Raw genomic sequence first — 20,618 nt, 5'->3', positions numbered from 1 at the left:
TTAACTTTAATGCAAAGAATATCTAAAATATTTTACAACTCATGGGAAGCTCTTCAACCATTTCTTTGTCACACAAAAACAAACAGATAAAAGCTACAATAATAAATAAACAAGTATGTTTTCCAACAGCTAGGTTATTGTAATGTTCCTCTGAACTCTAGAAATCTTACATAATTTTTGGAACCAAACTTGCATAGATTTTAATACCATTTTTCTGGAAGAAAAGAGTCTCTCTCACCCTCTAAAGATAAAAATGAAGTGTTTCTCATTTTTCTGTACATACACATTCAGAACAGGAAGATTACTGGAAGAGACTTTTGGAAGAGTATTTTGTCAGATCAATACAGTTTGGGAAATGGACAAGCTTTTGGGCAGACAGACTGTTATTTGTACTGATAATAAAACTACAGTCTGCAAGCCCTGATGCTTTGAATTTGAACAGAGATGCTTTATTCAGCTGGGCTACCTAAAAGAAGCTGTAGCTACCTGAAAAGAAGGAGGAGTTAAGCACATTCACAAGAGCACAGGTAGAGAGCTCTTTAAACCATAGTTTAAAGATTTTTATTGTTGCAACTGTTTCATGTAACTGTTTAGACTCCTATTTCCTACATGAGACCTTTCTTCTGAGCAAAATTATTTTTAAAAACTTCAGCAGAAAGAGCTCAGTTTAGCTCCCAAGAGCAGAAGGAAAAGTTATCATATTTACATCTTGTTAATAAAAAACAAAACCCAAAACTGTTTCAGTGAGAAATTTATGTACCCCAGACTTCGGGTCAAGAAGCTGAGGTGACAGATTTTATAACATTATCCTACATTTAAGAACAACAAAATAAATGCTTGCATCAAAATTCCTGTCAGAGAACCTTAAAACCCGTGTGCAGGGTGCAGGACACCTTTTTTTGCTGACAGTACAGGCCTCTTTGAAAGATCCAGAAACAGATGCAAGTGTTCAATTCTCTCTTTCATTCCCTCTAGTCTTTTCTGTTCCACACTTTCAGCGGAACAGACCTATACAGTTATCACCTTGGGAATTTACCACGTGAAGTTAAGATTTGTGACTCTTGCACCTTCGTGTGAGCTTTAAAAGAAACTTGGAGCCAACAACAAGTAGAAGCTCTGGGCAGGAGTCTGCTCCTACACTTAGGTGTCTGTATGTAAATCTCTGCTTCAGGACACTGGGTGACACACAGTGCTCAAAGTTAACAGACAACAATCAGCTGAAATGGGTAATCTCCATGTTCTACTCACCATAATATCCAGATGTCCACTGACTTTAATGGGACCAAAGACATATGATTCTCAGGGTAGTTACCTAAAATTTAGTCTTAGTCCCTCCATCACAACTTCCTAGATAAGTTTTATTTCCCACTTTATAGAAACTTTTAGCTTTAGGAATCTAACATTTGAGAAATAACATAATGCATCCACAGATAAAATATTTTCTCAATCTTAAAAGTTATCATAGAAAAGCTGTGCTTCTAAGGTCCAAAGGTTGCAAGGTATAAGTGCTCCTGGAAGATGCTGTGGATCACTTTTCCAGTTTCCAGTCACCCTTTGAAGCTAGTTGACAACATTCTTCCCTGCATTTTTTAAGAACTACACCCTCCAAGTATTGCGAAAACAAAAGTATGTTACGTTTTCACAGACAAGTGATTGGAAAATATTAAGGATATCTGAGTTTCATTAAAAAAAGTCTGCAGACCCATTTTAGAAATTGGTGATGCACTTGGCATCATGCACTCTCCATTATCTAAATTCCCAGTTTGAAAAAGTTTTACCCCTCCTGCAAGTTCTATCCTTAAAGACAATTTTCTAAGTAACCATATATTGAATTTGTGTTCCTAGAACTGCAGACATGCTTAACCTGTCCCCTGCTCCCTCTTGCCTAAACTCGGAGTTTTCATCCAGTTAGGAAATTACTACTTGAGGCACCTTTTCCCTTTACAAAGTCTTAGAACACTTTGGAAGAGAGGAGGAATAGTTTTCCCAGGAGGAAAATATTCTGGATTGCTAACATGTAAAAGCTCCAAAGGCATCTGAATAATACCTATTTTGTCTGACAAAAAGCCCCCAACCAAAATAAAACACCTCTATGCAAAATTTAAGAATTCAATATCAAGTTATGACCTCATCAGTCTTTATCCAGAACAAAGGACATAAAACAGCTTGAACAAGGGTGACCTCAGTAACTAAGAGATAAGAACAGGGGAGTTGAACAAGATTATCTTTAAGGTCCCTTCCATCCCAAACCATTCTTTGATCCTATTCTATGATTCCATGAGCATATCTAACTGTTATCCTCACCCATCCATCAAGTCTACTTACATCCATTCATTGATAAACTAAAACCTGGAAGCTTCTACTACACGCAGTTGCAAGAATCCCTCTAGAAACAGAAACCATTACACATGGATTTTGACACATTCTTGAAAAAAAATGGCCTGCCCTGTTATTCTATGAAATGACACCGCAATACAAATAGGATATGGGCACTACTACCTACCCCGAGAGAGGCTGTCAAATCTTTGAGAGGAAATGTTCATGAATATCCTGGAGATACTGTCCCATTCTGGTATAATGCTGCCTGCAGAACATTTGCTCTTCATGATAACAAGGAAAACTTTATACCCTTTCTTAACTTCAGGTTGTGTTTACATGCCTAACAGTGAGAAAACAGAACTGGAAAGAATGCAGGTGGTGATCTGCACCCACTGACTGTAAGAAAACATCCTGAGATTCCCTACTGTCATTTAAATACCCTCCATTCTGTTTGAAAAACAGAAATAAAGAACACTAACAGCTCCTATACATTCATTTTATCAAGTGCTCCATACTGAGGAAGAAAACAGAAAAAAAAAATAAAAATCAAGAATTACATTATTGTCTACAGATATTGATTTACCATGCTTTGTGTCAGTTTGCTAGAAGAAGAAAAAAAAAAAAAAGTACAATTTGAAATAATATTTAAAAGGCAGCCTTGCTTTTTTATAACTGGTACCCATATTTACATCCATTTCCACTGAACATTTTACTTACCATTTCCACGCCATACTTCAGCCAGATGGCAGCTCCCCTCTCCAGGCTCTTTGCAGAACTCCACTACATCGCGACAGGTTGTTTCTGGTGTAATTGGAACTTCTGTCAGAATCTGTTCATTGTTGCTCAGAAACACAGTTAATATCATCTGAAAGAAATGAAACAAAAAGCAGCAGAACATTAAAAAAAAGGCAACAAGATTACTGGTAAAATTTATAATCCCTTTGTAAATGGAAATGTATGCCTATGATTGGCTACCATGTTCCAAGGTAGTTTTCAGATCCTTGTAACTTTGACAAAGATTTAGTCTTTTGTGTTGATTTTTTTCGACAGTGCATTGAATTGACAGGGTTTTTTTAAAAGCTTCAGCTGAAATGGTTTAGTTCTTGAAAATAAGGCTGTGAGGGAAGGAACTATGGCTATGTTGAATGCTTGAAATCACAGTGTTTGAATGTTGAAAATAAATACATACTTTGGCAAAGTAACCAGAAGCTGCAGGTTGTATACAAAGACAAGCATTTCTATGATGCATTAAATCCTCTGAAAGACACCTGACCCTAAGCTCCTACTTAAAATTAAACAAATAATTTTATCCATTGTCTCTGCACCTTAATTTTCCATCTGTAGTCACAATACTGTTCTGTAAACTCATGGGGATGGAACAGAGATAACGTGACGTTTAGAAGGCAAAAGATACCATAGTAATAGGTGTCCCTAAAGAGTGTGACAAAATTAGTGACTTTGTCTGCTAAGACAGTTCTTCCAGATCTTTCCCATAAATAAAATGTGGCATCACATATTGAACCACAAAGACTAAACCTAACTATTTAAAAGCTCTTCATTAAACGAGCACTCTCCACTTAAACATAAGTTGTGCTTCAATTTGCATAGGCAATTCTTAAAAACATTCATAATACTTTTATCTATGGGACACATACAACAGCCAAACTGGAGATTTGCATTAATAACAGCTAGATACTGAGCGAGAGCAGTCTGGCTAATTTAGAATTAGACTCAGGACAAATTCCAAGAAAGCCCAGGCTTCAAGCTCTCAGTCTCCTGTCAGTCCTCCAGGCTATTTCAGTCCATGTTCCTACTCTCCCTCAGCCTGCCAAGTTTGCATGCTGTATCCTGAAGTTTTCAAGTACCTACACTTCAACACAAAAAGCAGCCAAGACTGTAAATACACCAGAACTCACCCCTGAATTTCTCCATCAGGAGCATTAAGGAAGCCACACTAAAAGCTATAGTACAAGCTGGAGGAAGCTACAGGATGCAGCCAACAGATAATAATTAAAGTGCCTGTAACCACCTACAGTAAACAGCTCAGAATGTTATTTTTCCCTCAACAAAAGATTCAGACATAGTCCCAATATTCAGTGGCTGTGGACTGTATGTATTGTTTTACATAATAAGTATCTGATGTGGAATCTAGTAGTGGAATTTGACCTCATATTTAAGAAGAAAGAGTCATATATATGAACACAAACCAACAGGCTAGAAGAAACCTTAAGAGGTCATCTAATGAAGTCTCTTGGCCTCTGGCAGGATCAACTATACCTACATTACTCTGCAGAGATGCTTGTTTAACCTGTTCTGAAAAGGCTTTCATGATGGAAATTCCACCACTTCCCCAACCATCCACCCCAGAAATCCAGGATTGCTGTTTCAAGAGGAAGTTTCTTAAAGTCTAGTTAAAACTTTCCTTACCACTATTTAAACCCCCTAGTTCTTCTAGCCACAGGGGTAATAGAGAACACATTTTTTCCTTTTTTTTTCCCCCTCTGCAGTTAAATTTAAGGAACATATAAATATGTAAGTAAATTAAGTAAATTAAACAACACCGGTTTGACAGAAAGTTATTAACACCATTATTCTAAATAGTTTCCCCATAACACTTGATAGTAATTTCAAAATAAAACCCAAGCTTCCCAAACTTTATGAGAATATCAAGAGACCTTGGCTTTATTGAAGTCATGATATGATGCATACTGTCTCTTAATCATTTGCGTGACAGACCTGTTATCCTGGCATGAGAGGATAAATGGAACGGCTTAACACCATGTCATTTTACAGTTTCCAAGTTTTGATTTTTTTATTGCTGTAAAAGTAACACTGGCCCAGAAAACTTGTTCCATGTCTTCAAGATTATCTGTCTGCTTCTGCAGACAGGCTGACAAAGAAAGAAAAGCCTTGGAGGCGTGAGTTATTCTATGTATCTCAGTCAATTCTCCATAAATTCAGATCTCAAGCACTGCATAAACTCCAAGGCCCCTCGGCAAGACCAGGCCAAAGTTTGTTGTGCGTCAATCACACCACTTGATTCCCTCAGCTCAGAGTGTTCCAGTATTGTCCCTGCAAAGCTGTGTGTCACAGTTTCAGCCCAGGGAAAGGTATCTTGCTAATGAGGAAGCAAGGTGCTGTAGCCAACTATTGTCATAATACTCCTCAAGGAAACTTGATTGAGTAAGGATCTATTTTTAACAGGTTGTCTGAGTAATACCAAAGGAACTGAAACACTGTGCTGCGAAACAAATGTCCTGAAACATACACAAGAAGATTCAAAATATTGAAAATTAATATATTGCAATATTAATTGGATTTTCAAGTCAGTGTCATAGCTGTCCCTATTTATGGAATAAGAATCAGAGGTATTTTATAGCAATAACATACAAAGAAGCATTGATAGAGCCTGGAAATTTGAAACACATGCATGAAATACACAGTACACTGAACTAAATCAGCTTTATGAAAAAAAAATCCTTAGTCAAAGATTAGGACACAGGAGAACTGGTAAGTCCTTTGATTTTTTTAAAAAAATTGATTCCTAAATAGGAACAGCTGTATAAAATGCACGATCATGACCATTGTAATATTTCTTTGGTAATCTCTCAATTCAACCATTCACAATAATTCAGTTTAATACCTGAACATGTTACACAAAAGGATCAACTTAACACTCATGAGTAAGTTACCTCAGGGCTTTTAAATTAGGTATTTTTTCCACAATGAACATCAAGTTCCAAATCTTACATTTCCCTCCTCCTCACCCCACACATGGGTGTTACCTGTCTGCTACTCCCCTCTATGGCTCCTGCTACTTAAATCAATGGATTTATTCCAATTTTCATGAATTCTCATCTCTTTTCACTCTTTTTTTTTTTTAACCTCCTCACAAAATCTAGTGTATCCCTTCACAGTTCAGGTCTTTTCCATGCCAGATAAGCTACAGCAAACCTCACAACCTGCCTTTCAAACTACTCCATCATCTCACTCATTTCTCAGCTTACAGACATCCTCTTTCTAGGAAAGACTTGGAATCAGAGCTCTACCCAAATCTTCTCTGCCCAACAGATGCTTGTCAAATAGCTGTACGCATTCCTCTTGGTATGTCATCTCCCCTTTTTCCATTCCCTCTTCAAACCATAGTCCCTGTATTATTTAAAGGGCACACTTCATAATCCCTGCAGTTTCTCAAGGAGGTAGAAAACAGGGATAAATCTACAAGATCTTTTTCTTCGCTTATTATCTCATCTCTTCTACAGCTGAATAATGTCACCTCCGAAATTTCAACAGGCATCATTCACAGCGATGACACAGTTTTATCTATCTAGACCTGATCTCTTGCTAAGGAAGATGAAATGTTGACAATCTTCAGTTGACTCTTATGAGTGCACAGCTGTCAGTTCAAGTTTCACAGGGCTGTAACACAGTCCTTAGTCATGTTTCTCCAATGACTCCCTGGATTTCATTCATCATAACACAGAAGTACCCATCACTGTGAGCTGTAGGAGAGGCATCTGTGACACCAACCACTGTGTCTGAGATCTATCTCTAGTTTTCCTGTACCGTGTGTAAGACAGAGAGAGTTCTGGGTTTTTTTTCCAATCAAGTGGTCCAGCTAATACTCTCAGAGTTTGGTAACTGGCCTATTCCGTTTCCCAGCTTTTCACTGGTGTGCCTTTTTCTCTCATGATGACTACCACAACAAAATTCATTCTTCATGCCACAGCCTTGACCGTGTTGCCTTTCTGCATCAGCCCTGATAAGCACAATTTATTTGCCTTCACCTCCTCACTGGAAGTGTAATCTTGTTGCCTATCATTTTTCACTACCAAGAAACTGATGCAAATTGGTCCTTTCCATCTGTTTCTACTCTCCATGTGCTTAACAGGTGGTTTTATGGTTTCTTCTGTGTTGTTCATCATGCCTTATATGCACCTGCAAAGTGACATCATTATTTCCCTTGAAGATCCTCCCTTGCTGTTCTGGCTAAAAAAACACATTAGACACAAGAGTAAGCTGTCAGTATGCTGAAAAGTGCTGCCAGTCAGGCTAATAAATATTGTTTTGCCTCCTTAGGCTTCTGTAACTATCCAGTTCATCTCTTTCTTCAACCCAAACCAAGATTCCAAAAGCTGTGAAACAGAGATTCATTCATAACTTGGCTATCACATGGCAGAGACCCCACAGGGCCACAACTAAATGCCTTCCATACAACAATATAGAAACAAATAATCTTTCAAATTAATCTGATGTCCTTTGTTCTAAATGAGTTTGGTCAGGCTGTCCTAGAAACCACCTTGACTTCCCTACTTGAGTTTTGCTACTTGAGTTGCACTCCCCTAGTGCAATGCAATTACTTATGACTGGAATAAAATTAGACCATGACCATAAAAACAGCTGATGTGGCATATTGATTTTTACCTAAGATATAGCCTGGAAAGCTAAAATGCCCATTGCTGAATGAAGTCTTTGCCTCACCGTTTTTCTACCATCTTACTGAAAGAAACCTATTTTTTTTAATCTTCAGTTAATATAAAAAATTAAAAAGCACGTACACATTTAATTAAATAATCATTAAAAAAATTTTGAAGACAAGAACTATATCTCACTCAACTATTACCTTATGCTACCAAGACCTGAAGTGCTGCAGCTTGAGAAGAAATTAACTGCACACCCACACCTCCACTGCCTTATGCCCAAGCTAATTTACTAAGTCAGACAGCTGACAATATTTATTATAAAAACAACAACATAGTCCATATAAGTAGGTTTCTCCTGATACCCTACTCATAAAAAATTGAATTATTTAAGCTATCAGAAAGCAATCAGACAAGTACTATTTCAGGTCATGCTGAAACATTAGAATTCAAAACAAGTCCAAGATTATTTTCTTAGAGTAATATTGATATTCAACTAGCAAAAGAGAAATAGTGAGTTCTGTGGATGAAGATGGGAAATTACTCAGCTGGCTTTTTATTTTACATATAACCATTTTTTAACTAAACCCCATATTTCCACTCAAAACCAGAGTTGCTGGCAAAAAATTATAGGAAGATCATTACTTTTCCTGCATGTAATTTTATGTTCACAATCAAGTTAAGTTAAAAAAAAAAAAAAAATCACATCCATGAGAGTTTAGAAGCATGATCCCTCAAACAGTGAATCAAAGGTTAAGAAAAAAAAACAAAACCCACATCCCAAGAAAATGAAAACCATGAATTTTTTCCTTTGTGCTACCCACTACTCTCATTACCCAAATTCAGATACATGAATGCCTACCTGATATTAAAGGTATCGCGCATAATACAGAATTTTGTGTTAATACTTCAGTCAATCTAAGAATTATCAAGCATATGATTGCAAGTTAAAAACATACTGGATATTTAATATAGCTAAATTCACACACTGTTTAGTCATATTAGACTCCCCTTTTGCCTTTTTTTTCTTTAAATCAATCTAGAAATTTCACTGTGTAAATGAACAACAACAAAACCCTAACAACAACAAAAACAAACAAGAAAAAAAAACAAAAACAAAAACAAAAAAACCCCTTCTCTTCCAGCAGATCAATAAAGAGACATTTCAGATACAAGGCTGACACGCAACAAACTTAAAGTACAAAACACATTTCTAATGGAAATGCCAACTTCACTCCTTCTGTTTCATAGGAACTGGAAGGCATTATCCTCTCACCATGCACTTTGCTCTAATAGAGAGTTCCAGAACATCTATTTATGATCTCAAGCTTTGCCATTTCAGAGGGTTTAGTGGTGCCTACAACTTCAAGACGAGAAGAATCAGCGAAGAAAAGACTTCAAAGTAAATCTCTTTTGAACAGTACAGACCTCAGCATCTCCCAAAAAGTTTTAATAACTTTCATCCTCAATTTTGCTACCTTGAGAGTCCCAGGAGTTTGCTATATTCAAGGTACTACTACAACAGTTTTAACTGATATGTCCAAACCCATGTCTTACTAAAATGTCACAGTCCCATCAATCACATATGAACTTTGAGGAAGACCAAGGTTTTCAATTACTAAAAAAATTACAGAATAAGAGGCAAGCAAAACATGAAGAGGTGAAAAATCATCCCCCTGGTGATGACACATACTAATATGCAGAACTTTGCATGTAGAATGGTCAGAGAAAAAAAGTTACAAAGTTATCAATTATCTCATGCAAGTTTGCTTGCCTGGAATTCATGCCATTACATAAAACTTGCATCAGCTACAGATGTAGAAATTCTAGTTGCATATTTCAAGCATTAAAGCAGAATATTAACTTTACTTGCAGTATGAATACTGACCCTTTTTAAGATTATAGATTTAATTAGGTAAAGTTTTAAGAAAGTACATTTTAAAACAAACCAGACTATGAAATTGTAACCACAGAATTGTTTTAATTAAAGCCATCTAAAGATAGTTTCTTGACTCAAGTCATGAGTATTTCTTTATACTATTGAGATTTCAGAACTATCAAGTCCCAAATAAATCTGATGTTATTGTATGTAAACTCCAGAAAAACAGCAAGATTAAACAATTTGACTTCTCTATATTAAAAAGAAACATTTAAAGTCCATCTAATAAACAAGTTATTCACCAGCATGCTTTGTTCCAATAATTATCTGTCTTCAGAATGTAGCTTTTATTTTTAGAAACAGATCAGTTAAGAATTTCTTGCAGTATGTTTATGAGTCTTATTTAAAATAAGACCATTAAGACATATAGCAAATTTATTAACCATCACTGTGGTTTTCATCAGATTTCTTTCCTCTAAGATCATCTTGTTTCTTTTCCCCATATATGGTGTTAGAAATAACTGCATTCTATTTCCATATTTCTAAACACCTAGTTTGCAAAGAATACAAAAATGAGTAAATTTTTCTGCCAAAATGTAGACTTGTGAAACCAACAGTTTCTTACTACACTTTCAAATTTGAAGCCAACTGCTTCCATATGGCCTGTGAAAGAATCCACAAAATTGGGAGTAAATCTCAGACACTAAAAATGTAAAGCATTCAGCTATGGGCTACTAACAAACATTAAAATCCTTAAATTTTACTACTGATAGACTCAAGCATTCATAACGTTACTCAAAAATACAAACAAGTTAATATTATTTATGGCTATTTATGATCTTGATAAAATCTGAAAATTTCACATTGCCTAAATGTACTTTAATATACTTATCACACAAAAGCATTTTTTGCATAAGCTCATATGCTGGTTACATTAACTTGTTATTTTGCAATCACTTAAAAAAAATAAAATTGATCCAACTTGAGATCCACCTTCAACATGCTCTGCACAAGACAACCTGCCCACAGAAAACATAACCAGGAGCTTGTCAGACAATAGTTGTGCACAAAGTTACTTCTCTTGCTGGAGCACAGAAACCATTTTAATTAAGAAAAAAAAAGCCACAAGTATTTAACTCCTCTTATAGAAACGCAGAAGTATAGTATATATAAAAGCCTTATAAAAATGTAGGAAAATCTTGTGCAAGACCTACATGTATGTGATGGCTTAAAGCATTGACAGAACCCACAGACATTTCTTCCCAGGACTTTCAGGACTTTGTCCTCTTCATGAGCTTTCACATGTGACAGCAGGTGTTCAACAGGATTCAGACGATCTCAAAAACCTACACCTACCTGATATTTATTTGCTGAAGGGATACTTATGACACTTTCTTGCTTTTTGTTATGGGAAGAAACAAAAAAAAGCTACAGCAACAACTGTAGATCTGGAATTTGAGGCCCCTTACAACTGCAGTGGCAGGATTTCTGCAGGGCAGGGAAGTAAGCCAAAGGAAGGAAACAGCAACTATCATCATCAAGATAAATCCACAGATTACTAAATGACAGGTACGTAGTGGTTAACTGAAAGACTTCCAGAGCTCTAGGAAAACAATACCTAATGACAACAATAGCAACTAAAAGTTCACCTGTGTAAACAACGAAAACAACCCACAATCTCTACAGGCTGTGAGAAGCAAGACATGAATAGGCCCAAAAAAACAACTGACTTAGCAAATGTTAAGTTTCTAGCATCTCCCTAAGGCAGAAGAGTGACACGATCATTTAAACATTGTAATCCTACACTTTGTTCTATTAGAAGTCACAATCAATCCATGGTAGTGAACCATTGCCAGATCTCCAGACATTATCTTTACAGAAGCTGTTTATTGTTTGTCACAACATTGGAACACCTTCTTATAGATTCAGACAGTTCTGTTAAAAGTAAGCAGGAGCTGAGATTTGGATAAATTAAAATTTAAAAGGCGGGCAGTAAACTTGTGGCTACGGAAGGGAAAAACGAGTATAGCTTAAAATGGACTAGTTAAAAAAAAACCAAAGAGATTGCATCACAAAGAAAACTATTATTTTAAAAGAATATCTGTCCAAGTGCAATATTTAACATTATCAGCTAAAGCAACACAGCCTGACATTAGAGAAATCTATAAAACATGCCTCTTGTGATGTTTTCTGGTGGAAAATGTAATTTGGCACTTGCTACAGAATGAGTTCAACATCCCTGCATCATATTATCTGTTGGCTTGATTCCTAAATTGCTACATCTGGAGAAACAGCAAGAGATCTTGTTGTTGCTCTTTGACGCAAATAATTCTACCAAAGGACTGTCAAGACACCAGTTACCATGTAAAGAGACTTTGGAACGCAGGGATAATTCCAGGTATGCTGACAAGTTCTTGCTGAGCACATTTCTCCATCAGGCAACAAAGATTACAAATGGAGAGATATTTATTCTTCACACAACAAGGCTTTGAAATTTTATTTTCTTTCCTAAAAGACTGTGGGCCAAATGTTATATTTCATGATATACACAACTATTACTAAGAGGTGGAAACTGGAAACTTTTCTTGAAAGACTCTCTGCTCTAATCAGTTGATGCTGGATTTCCTAAACCCCTTACAACGTTCATGACAACTCAATGCATAAAAATAAGTTTTCCTCACCTCGCAAATCAGCATTCTCTGATTTGTTACAGGATTATTGCAAATGGGTCTTACCATCTACCAACCAAGAACACAAGACTGATCTTCAAATTAAACAGTTGTGAAGAAGTCCCAGAGGTTTTCTTGACACTTGCTGTCTTCAGTGAGGATACTGGTTTTTACCTTTTGGAATTTTATTTTACTGTGATTCTTAGGATGACAAACCTCATCTAGTACTGCCTGCCTAATTTCAATGAGATTTATCTAAAGTACCTGTAAAATAAACCAATAAAAATCAGCAGGCACGTCAATTTTGTGCTGATTATTAAATAAAAAAGTAAAAGAAATTGCTAATCTATTTAAGAAACTAGCAAATAGCCTTGCTATAACTATTTTAGTAGGTGTTTAGGCTTATAAATATGAGAATTCTTTAAATAATGGATTCCTGCCAAACTCGAAGAAAACTGCAGCAGTTGCTGCATTTGCAAATGCATGGAACACCGCTAAGATGCAGGAAAAGTCAGAAACTCAGAGGACAGCAAGATTCCAGATCAAAACAACAGCTGCACTGGTACAATGATCTTTCCTCAAGTCCATTTGTCCATGAACTCCAACAGCTCTATCTTGATACAATATGAACATGATGCCCACAGTTCTACTGTTCTTCACATCTCCAACCCAGGGTCCTCCAAACCAAACACTTCAGAGAGTTCAGTGGGGACCTCCAGTAAAGGGCCAAGCGTGGCCCCACAGCCCTCAGGGAAAAAGAGGGAGGCACTACTCCCTGTGGCACTACAACTGCATCTCATTGTTCAACAGCACACACAACTTAATCCCAATGTTCAGAGGTCCAAATCTTTCGTATCTGACAGGGTAATCAGCATACCACACATCAAATGCATGAGAAGCTTGGAACAACAGTCCTAAAGTATTAGCTGCCTATTCCATTTCATCAGCTGATGGGATATGAATAATATGTTAAGAAATACTATTAAATATTTTACTCTCCAAACCATTATGGAAGCACATGGCTGAAGAACAACATAACTGTAGCGCTGTAAAATACTCAGTAAACGTGGGTGAACTGGCAATAAATTAAAAACAAAACTAAATGAATCCAAGATGACTCAGCTTCAGAGATCATTTTATTACATAAGAATCTCAGTTTTCCAGTGAGAAAAAAAAAATTTGCATTCACCAAAATGAAAGGTTTTAAAAAGACCCCACCCAAAACAAAAAAATCCATTAACAAACCAAAACCAAGAAAAACATACACAGTCAAAACCCCCTGAAGCCCCAAACTCTACAAAACAGGACATTCTCCCAACAAGACTCATGAACCAGGTGAGAGATAAGAAAGACAAAAAATTTAATATTTTATTTGTATTTGGTGGGAATATGGAGCAAAGTCCTATTCAAGCTTTCTACATATTGGCATTAGCAACAGTGCAATTCATTTGGAAAGAAAGCTCAGTCTGACACCCCAAGGCAAAGCTGAAGAGCAGGTTCAGTGTAAGGGTCCATTTCCCTGAAAGAAAACTTCATCTCCAAAATCCACATGCAACAAAAGTCTCCCACCAAATTTGTATCACAGAACTGAGTGTTCTCAAATTATTAAAAATATTTTGGCCTAAGATAAGGGCAGGGAGGTGCTGATGTTTCTACAGTCTTGTGTTCGACCTTGTCAACAGCTACAGCAAAGTCATCCAAAATCCACTGAATTCCAGAAAAGCCTGACCTACCTACTGCACTGAAAAATCATCTCATTGAAAAAGTTTAGGATACAAAGACAGTCATTTGGATCTTTTCTTTCACAAACTTTTCAACAAAGCACACCCCCCCCAACCAAAACAAAACCGCTCAATGTAGTATTCTACTAAAGGTCACGCTATTTGGCTACTTGTCAAATAAAGGTGATTTGCAGCACCAAACAAAATTTTTTGATTTTACAAACAAGGAAGAACTTGTACAAAATCTACAGATACAAAAACATATGCAATGTTCCAACTGGAACCAGCACTATTCTTTCCTTTTTATTTTCAATCGAGTGAAAGCAGAAGGGACTGCCACGGCTTTCTCCCACTGAGCAGAAAGTATTAACAAAATACTGATTGTTTAGTGCACTGCTTTCAGGGAATACCAGCCATTCAATCTCAGATGTAAAGATGTTATCTGGTTTGGTAAAAAAGTAGTAAGTGAAAAGTGAATACATCCTTGGGGATTCAACAGGCAGCCTGCAGAATTTTCCTTCCATCAGAGTGGAATAACTATTTCCAATACATTTCTTCAGTTTTAAAATGGCAAATTTAAAAATCAAAAACCATTCTGTTTTACACTCAGAAGTCCACTTTGCTATAGTAATAATAATAAGTCCACTTTGCTATAGTAATAATAATAAGTCCACTTTGCTATAGTAATAATAATACTATGCAAGGTAAAGTCAAAAATTTCAGACATTTCATATACAGCAGAAAGTCATAAAAGGCAATAATCTGTGATCTTCAAGCAAAAATCCCACATACACTCTAATCCATTATAAGGATACATTGTTCAGTTTTACAAAAAGAAATCTCAAAATGCTTAAATTTACAGCTAATAAACAAAAACCAATGTTATCCCACCTTCTTTTTTATAGTTCTGTCCTTGGTCCAGTGTTTAGAGTGAAGTCGAGTCTTTCCTGGTAGCCAAGATTTCCCCTTTGATGTTTTTACAATATTCCGAAGAACCATCCTTAAAATATTCTTCATGTGGACAGTTGTAAACAGCAGCAAATATAAAAATATTGTGTAGAACTAAAACCTAAGAACAGTTTCTGCGCAACAACTACAGTGAAAAACTACTTAAATGGAGTATTTTTGGTCTACTGGCACATGAATTCAGGCAGTAATGACGAGCAGTGATAAGATGTTCTAAAGAAACTAGACAGGCCACAGTTGTGACAGGAACAAGATAGGCTAGATCAAGTTTCACCTAATTAGGCAAAGTTGCAGTAGGGGAGTTCTGCTATCCTCTCATTGTGCAATAGTAATCTTTGTTTGCTATTATAATCATGACAAACAGTAAGTATTTATCTTAAATAAATTTACATATAAGGCTCTGACTGTCACAAAAGACACAGAAGTGATTTTCCTGTAGAAGGGGGCAACGATAAGAGCAGAAGTCCTAAGAACAAATGAATTTAACAACTATCAGAAGATAATTCCGAGACATTTTCTTAAATCACAAAAGTGTTTTAAAAGGACAAATCAGCTTAGAAATAAAAGAAACAACACCTCCACCATGTATTTATACCTAAAACCACTATAGTTCAAGCACTCCATTCTTGGCAAAGTCTGTCTTTTTGCTGGACATAATTCAGGCAGCAGAGAATATAAAACAGTAAACTATGTTTCTGATTGTCTCTTCGTGTCAAGGGACAGCAAATGTTTATCATCATTCCTGTCAACACTATACAGGGTCCAGAGTGGGGAACAGGCAGAGCAATGGCACCACCAGTGCATTTAGCTCTTACTCTACAGTTGCAGGAGCAAAGCATATTCTCCAGCCTGATCCATTCCTTTAATAGAGAAAATGGGGAGAGGAGTGAGCAAGTGATCCAAGGAGGTAAAAAACTGAAACAAAAAAAAACAACCTACACTATGAAAGATCAACTGAACCAGATAACCCACCTCTCTTAAAACAGAGCTGTGAGTTATATTTTATGTGGAGCACCTTACACATTAACTGCAAGAAGAGAAAAGGGGCTCAGCTTCACTTGTGAGCCACAGCACTGCCACTTTACCCTTCCCTACAAGAAGCAGCAGACAAATCTAGTAAGATTCTGTATTTAGCCTGCTTCAACATCCCGAAACACTACTGTCCTCCCTTAACACATTTGTCACTAACATTCTGATCCCATGGAGTATTCTTCCTTCCTCCTCAGCAAACATGTACCATGTTGAGAGATTTATTGAGAATATAATTGATAGAATAATGTCAGATTTTTTAAATGTGGCGACGTAAAAAAGTTAACCTTCTATTAACTGAGAACATTTTAAATAAATGAGAAATTCGAGGATATTTTGTAGAAGGGAAGGGTTGTTTTGCTCTACGAAGGACGGAAAAATTTAATCTGGTTGTTCTCCAAAACCAGATTGTATCTTTATCTGCCAAAAACCCAAACTATATCACATGAATAAATATTTGAGAGGAAAAGCTGAGTGTATATTAACACATATTGTGCCACTCTTTCAACTATGGCTATTGCCTGAATTCTTCTAAACGACCCACCAGAACTCATAAAAGCCTTACTTGCCAGAAACACACAGATCAAAAGTATATGGGAAGGCTGAATACTAAAGTCTGCCATGTCTATTGGATAATTGGGTTCTTTCAAAAGAAGAATAGGAACTAAAATAAACATACGCCACTGAACTTCCCTTTTTTCCTGTCATTCCCCCCTTCTGAAATGACTGAAACCACCTGTGTATAATTAAATCAGGTAAATACAAAACAATAAAAACAGAGGGTAGCCCCTTACTTTCCCTCATATAGTGAGTCAGAGGATGTATCATCTCCACACTGGGTACCTGATCCAGTGCAGTCACTTGGCTGACTGCTCTAGAACTGTTACTGTCAGGTAGGGAAACACAAATCTGGGACATATGTAGAGAGATGAAGATACCACAGCCTCTGGCTGCTTAATATACCAGCCTGAAAATCCTAAATTAAAGAAACAAGGGGATTTGCCTCACAAAACCAAAGAGGTTTTGAACGTTCTAAATGAAGGAGATGAGGTGCATGCAGTATTTAATTGACATGAATTACGATCCTTTATTAAATGCAAAAAAGCCCCAGGTAAGATCCAAGAAGACTTGGCCTGTGTGACAAAGCTCACATTTAGCAAATCTATATGCCTACAGATTATGTAAATCACTCAGTAAGAAAGTAAATACAGTTTATGATCCCACTAAAGCATTTTAACATGAAGACACTTGTGATCTCTGAAAACTACATGGAATGACGTAGGAAAAAAAGCATATAAAGGAAAACTGAAAGTATAATTCCCTAAAATGTATACAACTTCATGCCAAACATCTACACAAAATGTAAAATTATTGAACACAAAGCTAAAGATTAAAACCAGTGGATGTGAGCAACCAAGAATACACAGAGAAGGAAGGGACAAGTAAGAAGAAGAGCAAGTGTTCAGATGGAATATAACACCATACTGCATGCAGGGTATCACTGACTTGAAATTAAGGCTTATTTGTTTTAATAACTTTTGTTCCACTTTGCCACCCCTATCCTACCCTCTCAGTATTGTCACTTCTTTCCTCCTGCTATATGAGCCATACTGTAAATGTCTAATGTGCAAATGTACAATTTATTTATTTTAAACACACTTAACTACAAATGTGCACAATTGCACAGGGGCCCTCTAAGCTAAGCTTTTCCGTATTTGTTCAAAATTTATTTCAACAGACACCTTAATATTACTTCCAGATGAAAATTAACTTCTTGTAATTTGAAGACAAGATTTTTAAAAAATCAAACAGCTTGGTTTTTTCGATATATTCTCTTTCAGTTTCTCCAGTAGGATCAATCAAAAAAATCTATGGATCATACTGGGAAAAGTAAAACAAACCAACAACCCACATAAACAAAACCCCATCAACAATAACAAGATCAATATTTTCACAGATCATTGTAAATTAATAGCACCTAATGAGACAGGTACTAGGCTTACTTATCACTTCCACTTCGGTAAACTGACAACTAAGTTTATGCATTTCTTCGTCCTATGTTACCGATGTAAAAAACGTGATGCTCCATTACACTAACAACTGTACACTTAATATCCTACACAGAGAATGATTTCTGGTGAGTATATTTCCTTTTTCCCCCATATGGGGCTGCGTTGTATGGAAGGGATTTAACAATCTACTCTCCAAAAGATGTTAGAAACACAGTGGAACCTCTAAGTCCCCAGGATATCAGACTCTTTATCCCAGTATGACTACAGACACCAATACATAAAAACATATATAGATAGATACATGACAACATTCATATTTTTGCTTTCTTTCACATATTTGAACACATCTTGTCTCACAAGAAAACTGCAGTACTTGACAAGAAGGATGACTAGAAAGACTTTGGTCTCCAGGTGGGGAAAGGAAGATAAAAAGTTTATAAAGAAATTCAGACACAATCAGAACACACATCCCTGAGCACTGGAAGAAAAGAGGGTGTTGAGACCTCAATGCTTGAAAAATTTCTACATCGTTTGTGAGATAATAAGAAAAAGCTGACCAAAAGCTTTTTCCTGCTTCTGAAAAGATAAGGGCAACTACATGCATGCTCCAGATCAAGCTTACTTGTAATTTTGTGTCAAAGCTTCAGTTCTTCAGAACTCAGACAGCGAACTGAGCAGTATTTGGTAGCTTCAGATGACTGGGGGAAGGGAGCAGCAGTAAATGGGGGTAATCCAGTAATTCCTTGAAGACTCAAATCACAAAGATTTGTTGGGTTGAATGTTATAAAACCCCCAGAAGCACAAAAATACCGTATTGGAAACACTGTACAGTAAATCCTCTGATTCAGTGTGTCTTTTATGTCCCTTTTTCAGGTTATAATTTTGAACCATAAATACCAAAAGTCCTCTATAAAAAGGATATCAAAATATTCTAAAGGTTAGTACATGTGAAAGTGAATCAAATTCAAAAGTTCTTTATGTGTAGCTAAAAATGAGCAAAACTATATATATATACACACAAAATATATAATTTAAATTATTCCATTGTAAATATTGAGTTGGATTTCAAAGTCACACTGGGGCAAACAGAACAGTTTATAATTCAGAGTTTAAACTGATTTAAAGCCCCTTCACCACTTTACCTTCTATCTGTACTACAAAACCAAATACTACTACTCTCCACCATCAGGAAAAAAAAAAAAGTAAAAATAAAGTACACAGTCAGGAATTCAGCAGGGGGAGAGCACTGCAAACAAGACTTGAAATTTATTTGTTTCAATGCAAAGCTTGGATTTTTATTGCATCTTCCCATATCCAACAAGCCCTTGCTGAAGTGTTAAAAAATGACAATAAAATGATAAATACACTGTACTGTTAGTACACCAAAAAGCCATTCAGAAAAAAGATTGAAAAGATTTCCAAGTGACATGGGCTAGAATAGACTCCAACCCGTGTGATATGGTTTTAAAATAATTGCACTGATCCTGACATGACTTACAAGTGTAAAGGAGGTCAACCATTACAGATCTTTTTTCCACTAGTAGAAGTACGTGATTCAGACTTGCAGCTAAAATTGACTGAAATTTAGATGACTTGGGACAATAAAGCAGTACATAAGGAAATTAAGCATCAGGCATGCTGAGACATTCCAAGCTACATGCAGAGATGAAGCTGCATACAGACATGAGTTTCATAGTTTATTTGTACAAGACACTGTTTCAAGAATTCAGTCATCTCCCAAAGTGTACACACAGTCCAACTGTTTAGTGTCTGAATAGTAATTAACCCATTCATTAGCCTGAACAATCATTTAGAATTTCAATTCCAAGAAATTGCATTTTAAATACACAGCAGTAAAATCTAACCACTTCTCTACTGATGTATTATAATAACAACTTTAACACTAAGAACCCTGTTTGACTATTTCTAGGCATGTATCTAAGTTAAGTATCTAACATACCCATGTGGTATAAAAATTATCTTACAGGATTTGTAAGCAATGGCTGTCAGTTCACAGATGCTGGTACTTTCTCAGATGCCCAAATAAGTTAGTTAAGCTGTAAGTGGGTAACAGTTTCAGGCAAAAACCCCCACAAGTTGAACTGTTTAAACTAGTCAGAGATACTAGTTTCCTGTACTGTCCATACCATCATGCAGTCTATGCTCTGGCTATCACACTATTCTCTCTACAAAACACTAACAGCCTGTCAACCATTTTACAGACATCTAATTTTACCATAACAATGTAAAAATATCCTCTCCTTACTCTGTATCTTTTCAAAGGAAGTGACAGAGATATTAGTAGCATTTATTAAAGATATATTATGACAACATTTTGGATGTCAGTAATTTGAAAACTCCAGCTAGATGGGATAAGTTCAAGTCAGATTTTGATGAACACCCTGGGTTAAGGTTTTAGAAGATAGTCAGACAGGCTTTCTGAAGCCTGTTTGTTTTTAAAGTACTAAGTATGGGGGAGGAGGAGGCGGGGGGGGAAAAAAAAGTTGAATTATGTTGAAAGTACCATAAGTATGTTGAAGGTATCACCTGCAGAACAGGAGTAAGAATGCCAACAGGTGCAGCACTGTCTTGAGTCAGAAATT

General features: G+C 36.3%; 1 protein-coding gene across 5 annotated transcripts in view; it reads right to left on the bottom strand.

Moving 5' to 3' along the window:
* Window positions 1-20,618, bottom strand: part of PPP1R13B (protein phosphatase 1 regulatory subunit 13B) — a 69,518-nt gene that overhangs the window by 40,732 nt on the left and 8,168 nt on the right. For 4 of the 5 annotated variants that reach the window (XM_039379486.1, XM_039379488.1, XM_027732870.2 and 1 more), the window contains exon 2: window positions 3,037-3,184. In XM_039379486.1, coding sequence (XP_039235420.1) covers window positions 3,037-3,184 — 148 coding nt within the window. Of the gene's footprint in view, window positions 1-3,036; window positions 3,185-14,899; window positions 15,026-20,618 lie in introns of those variants that run through there. The other variant, XM_027732868.2, reaches the window with a different exon arrangement.

The sequence above is a fragment of the Pipra filicauda genome, unplaced genomic scaffold (genome assembly GCF_003945595.2).
Source record: "Pipra filicauda isolate LSUMZ 115617 unplaced genomic scaffold, ASM394559v2 scaffold16_size7369187_pilon, whole genome shotgun sequence".
NCBI lineage: Eukaryota > Metazoa > Chordata > Aves > Passeriformes > Pipridae > Pipra > Pipra filicauda.
This window is presented reverse-complemented; position numbering and strand designations above follow the sequence as displayed.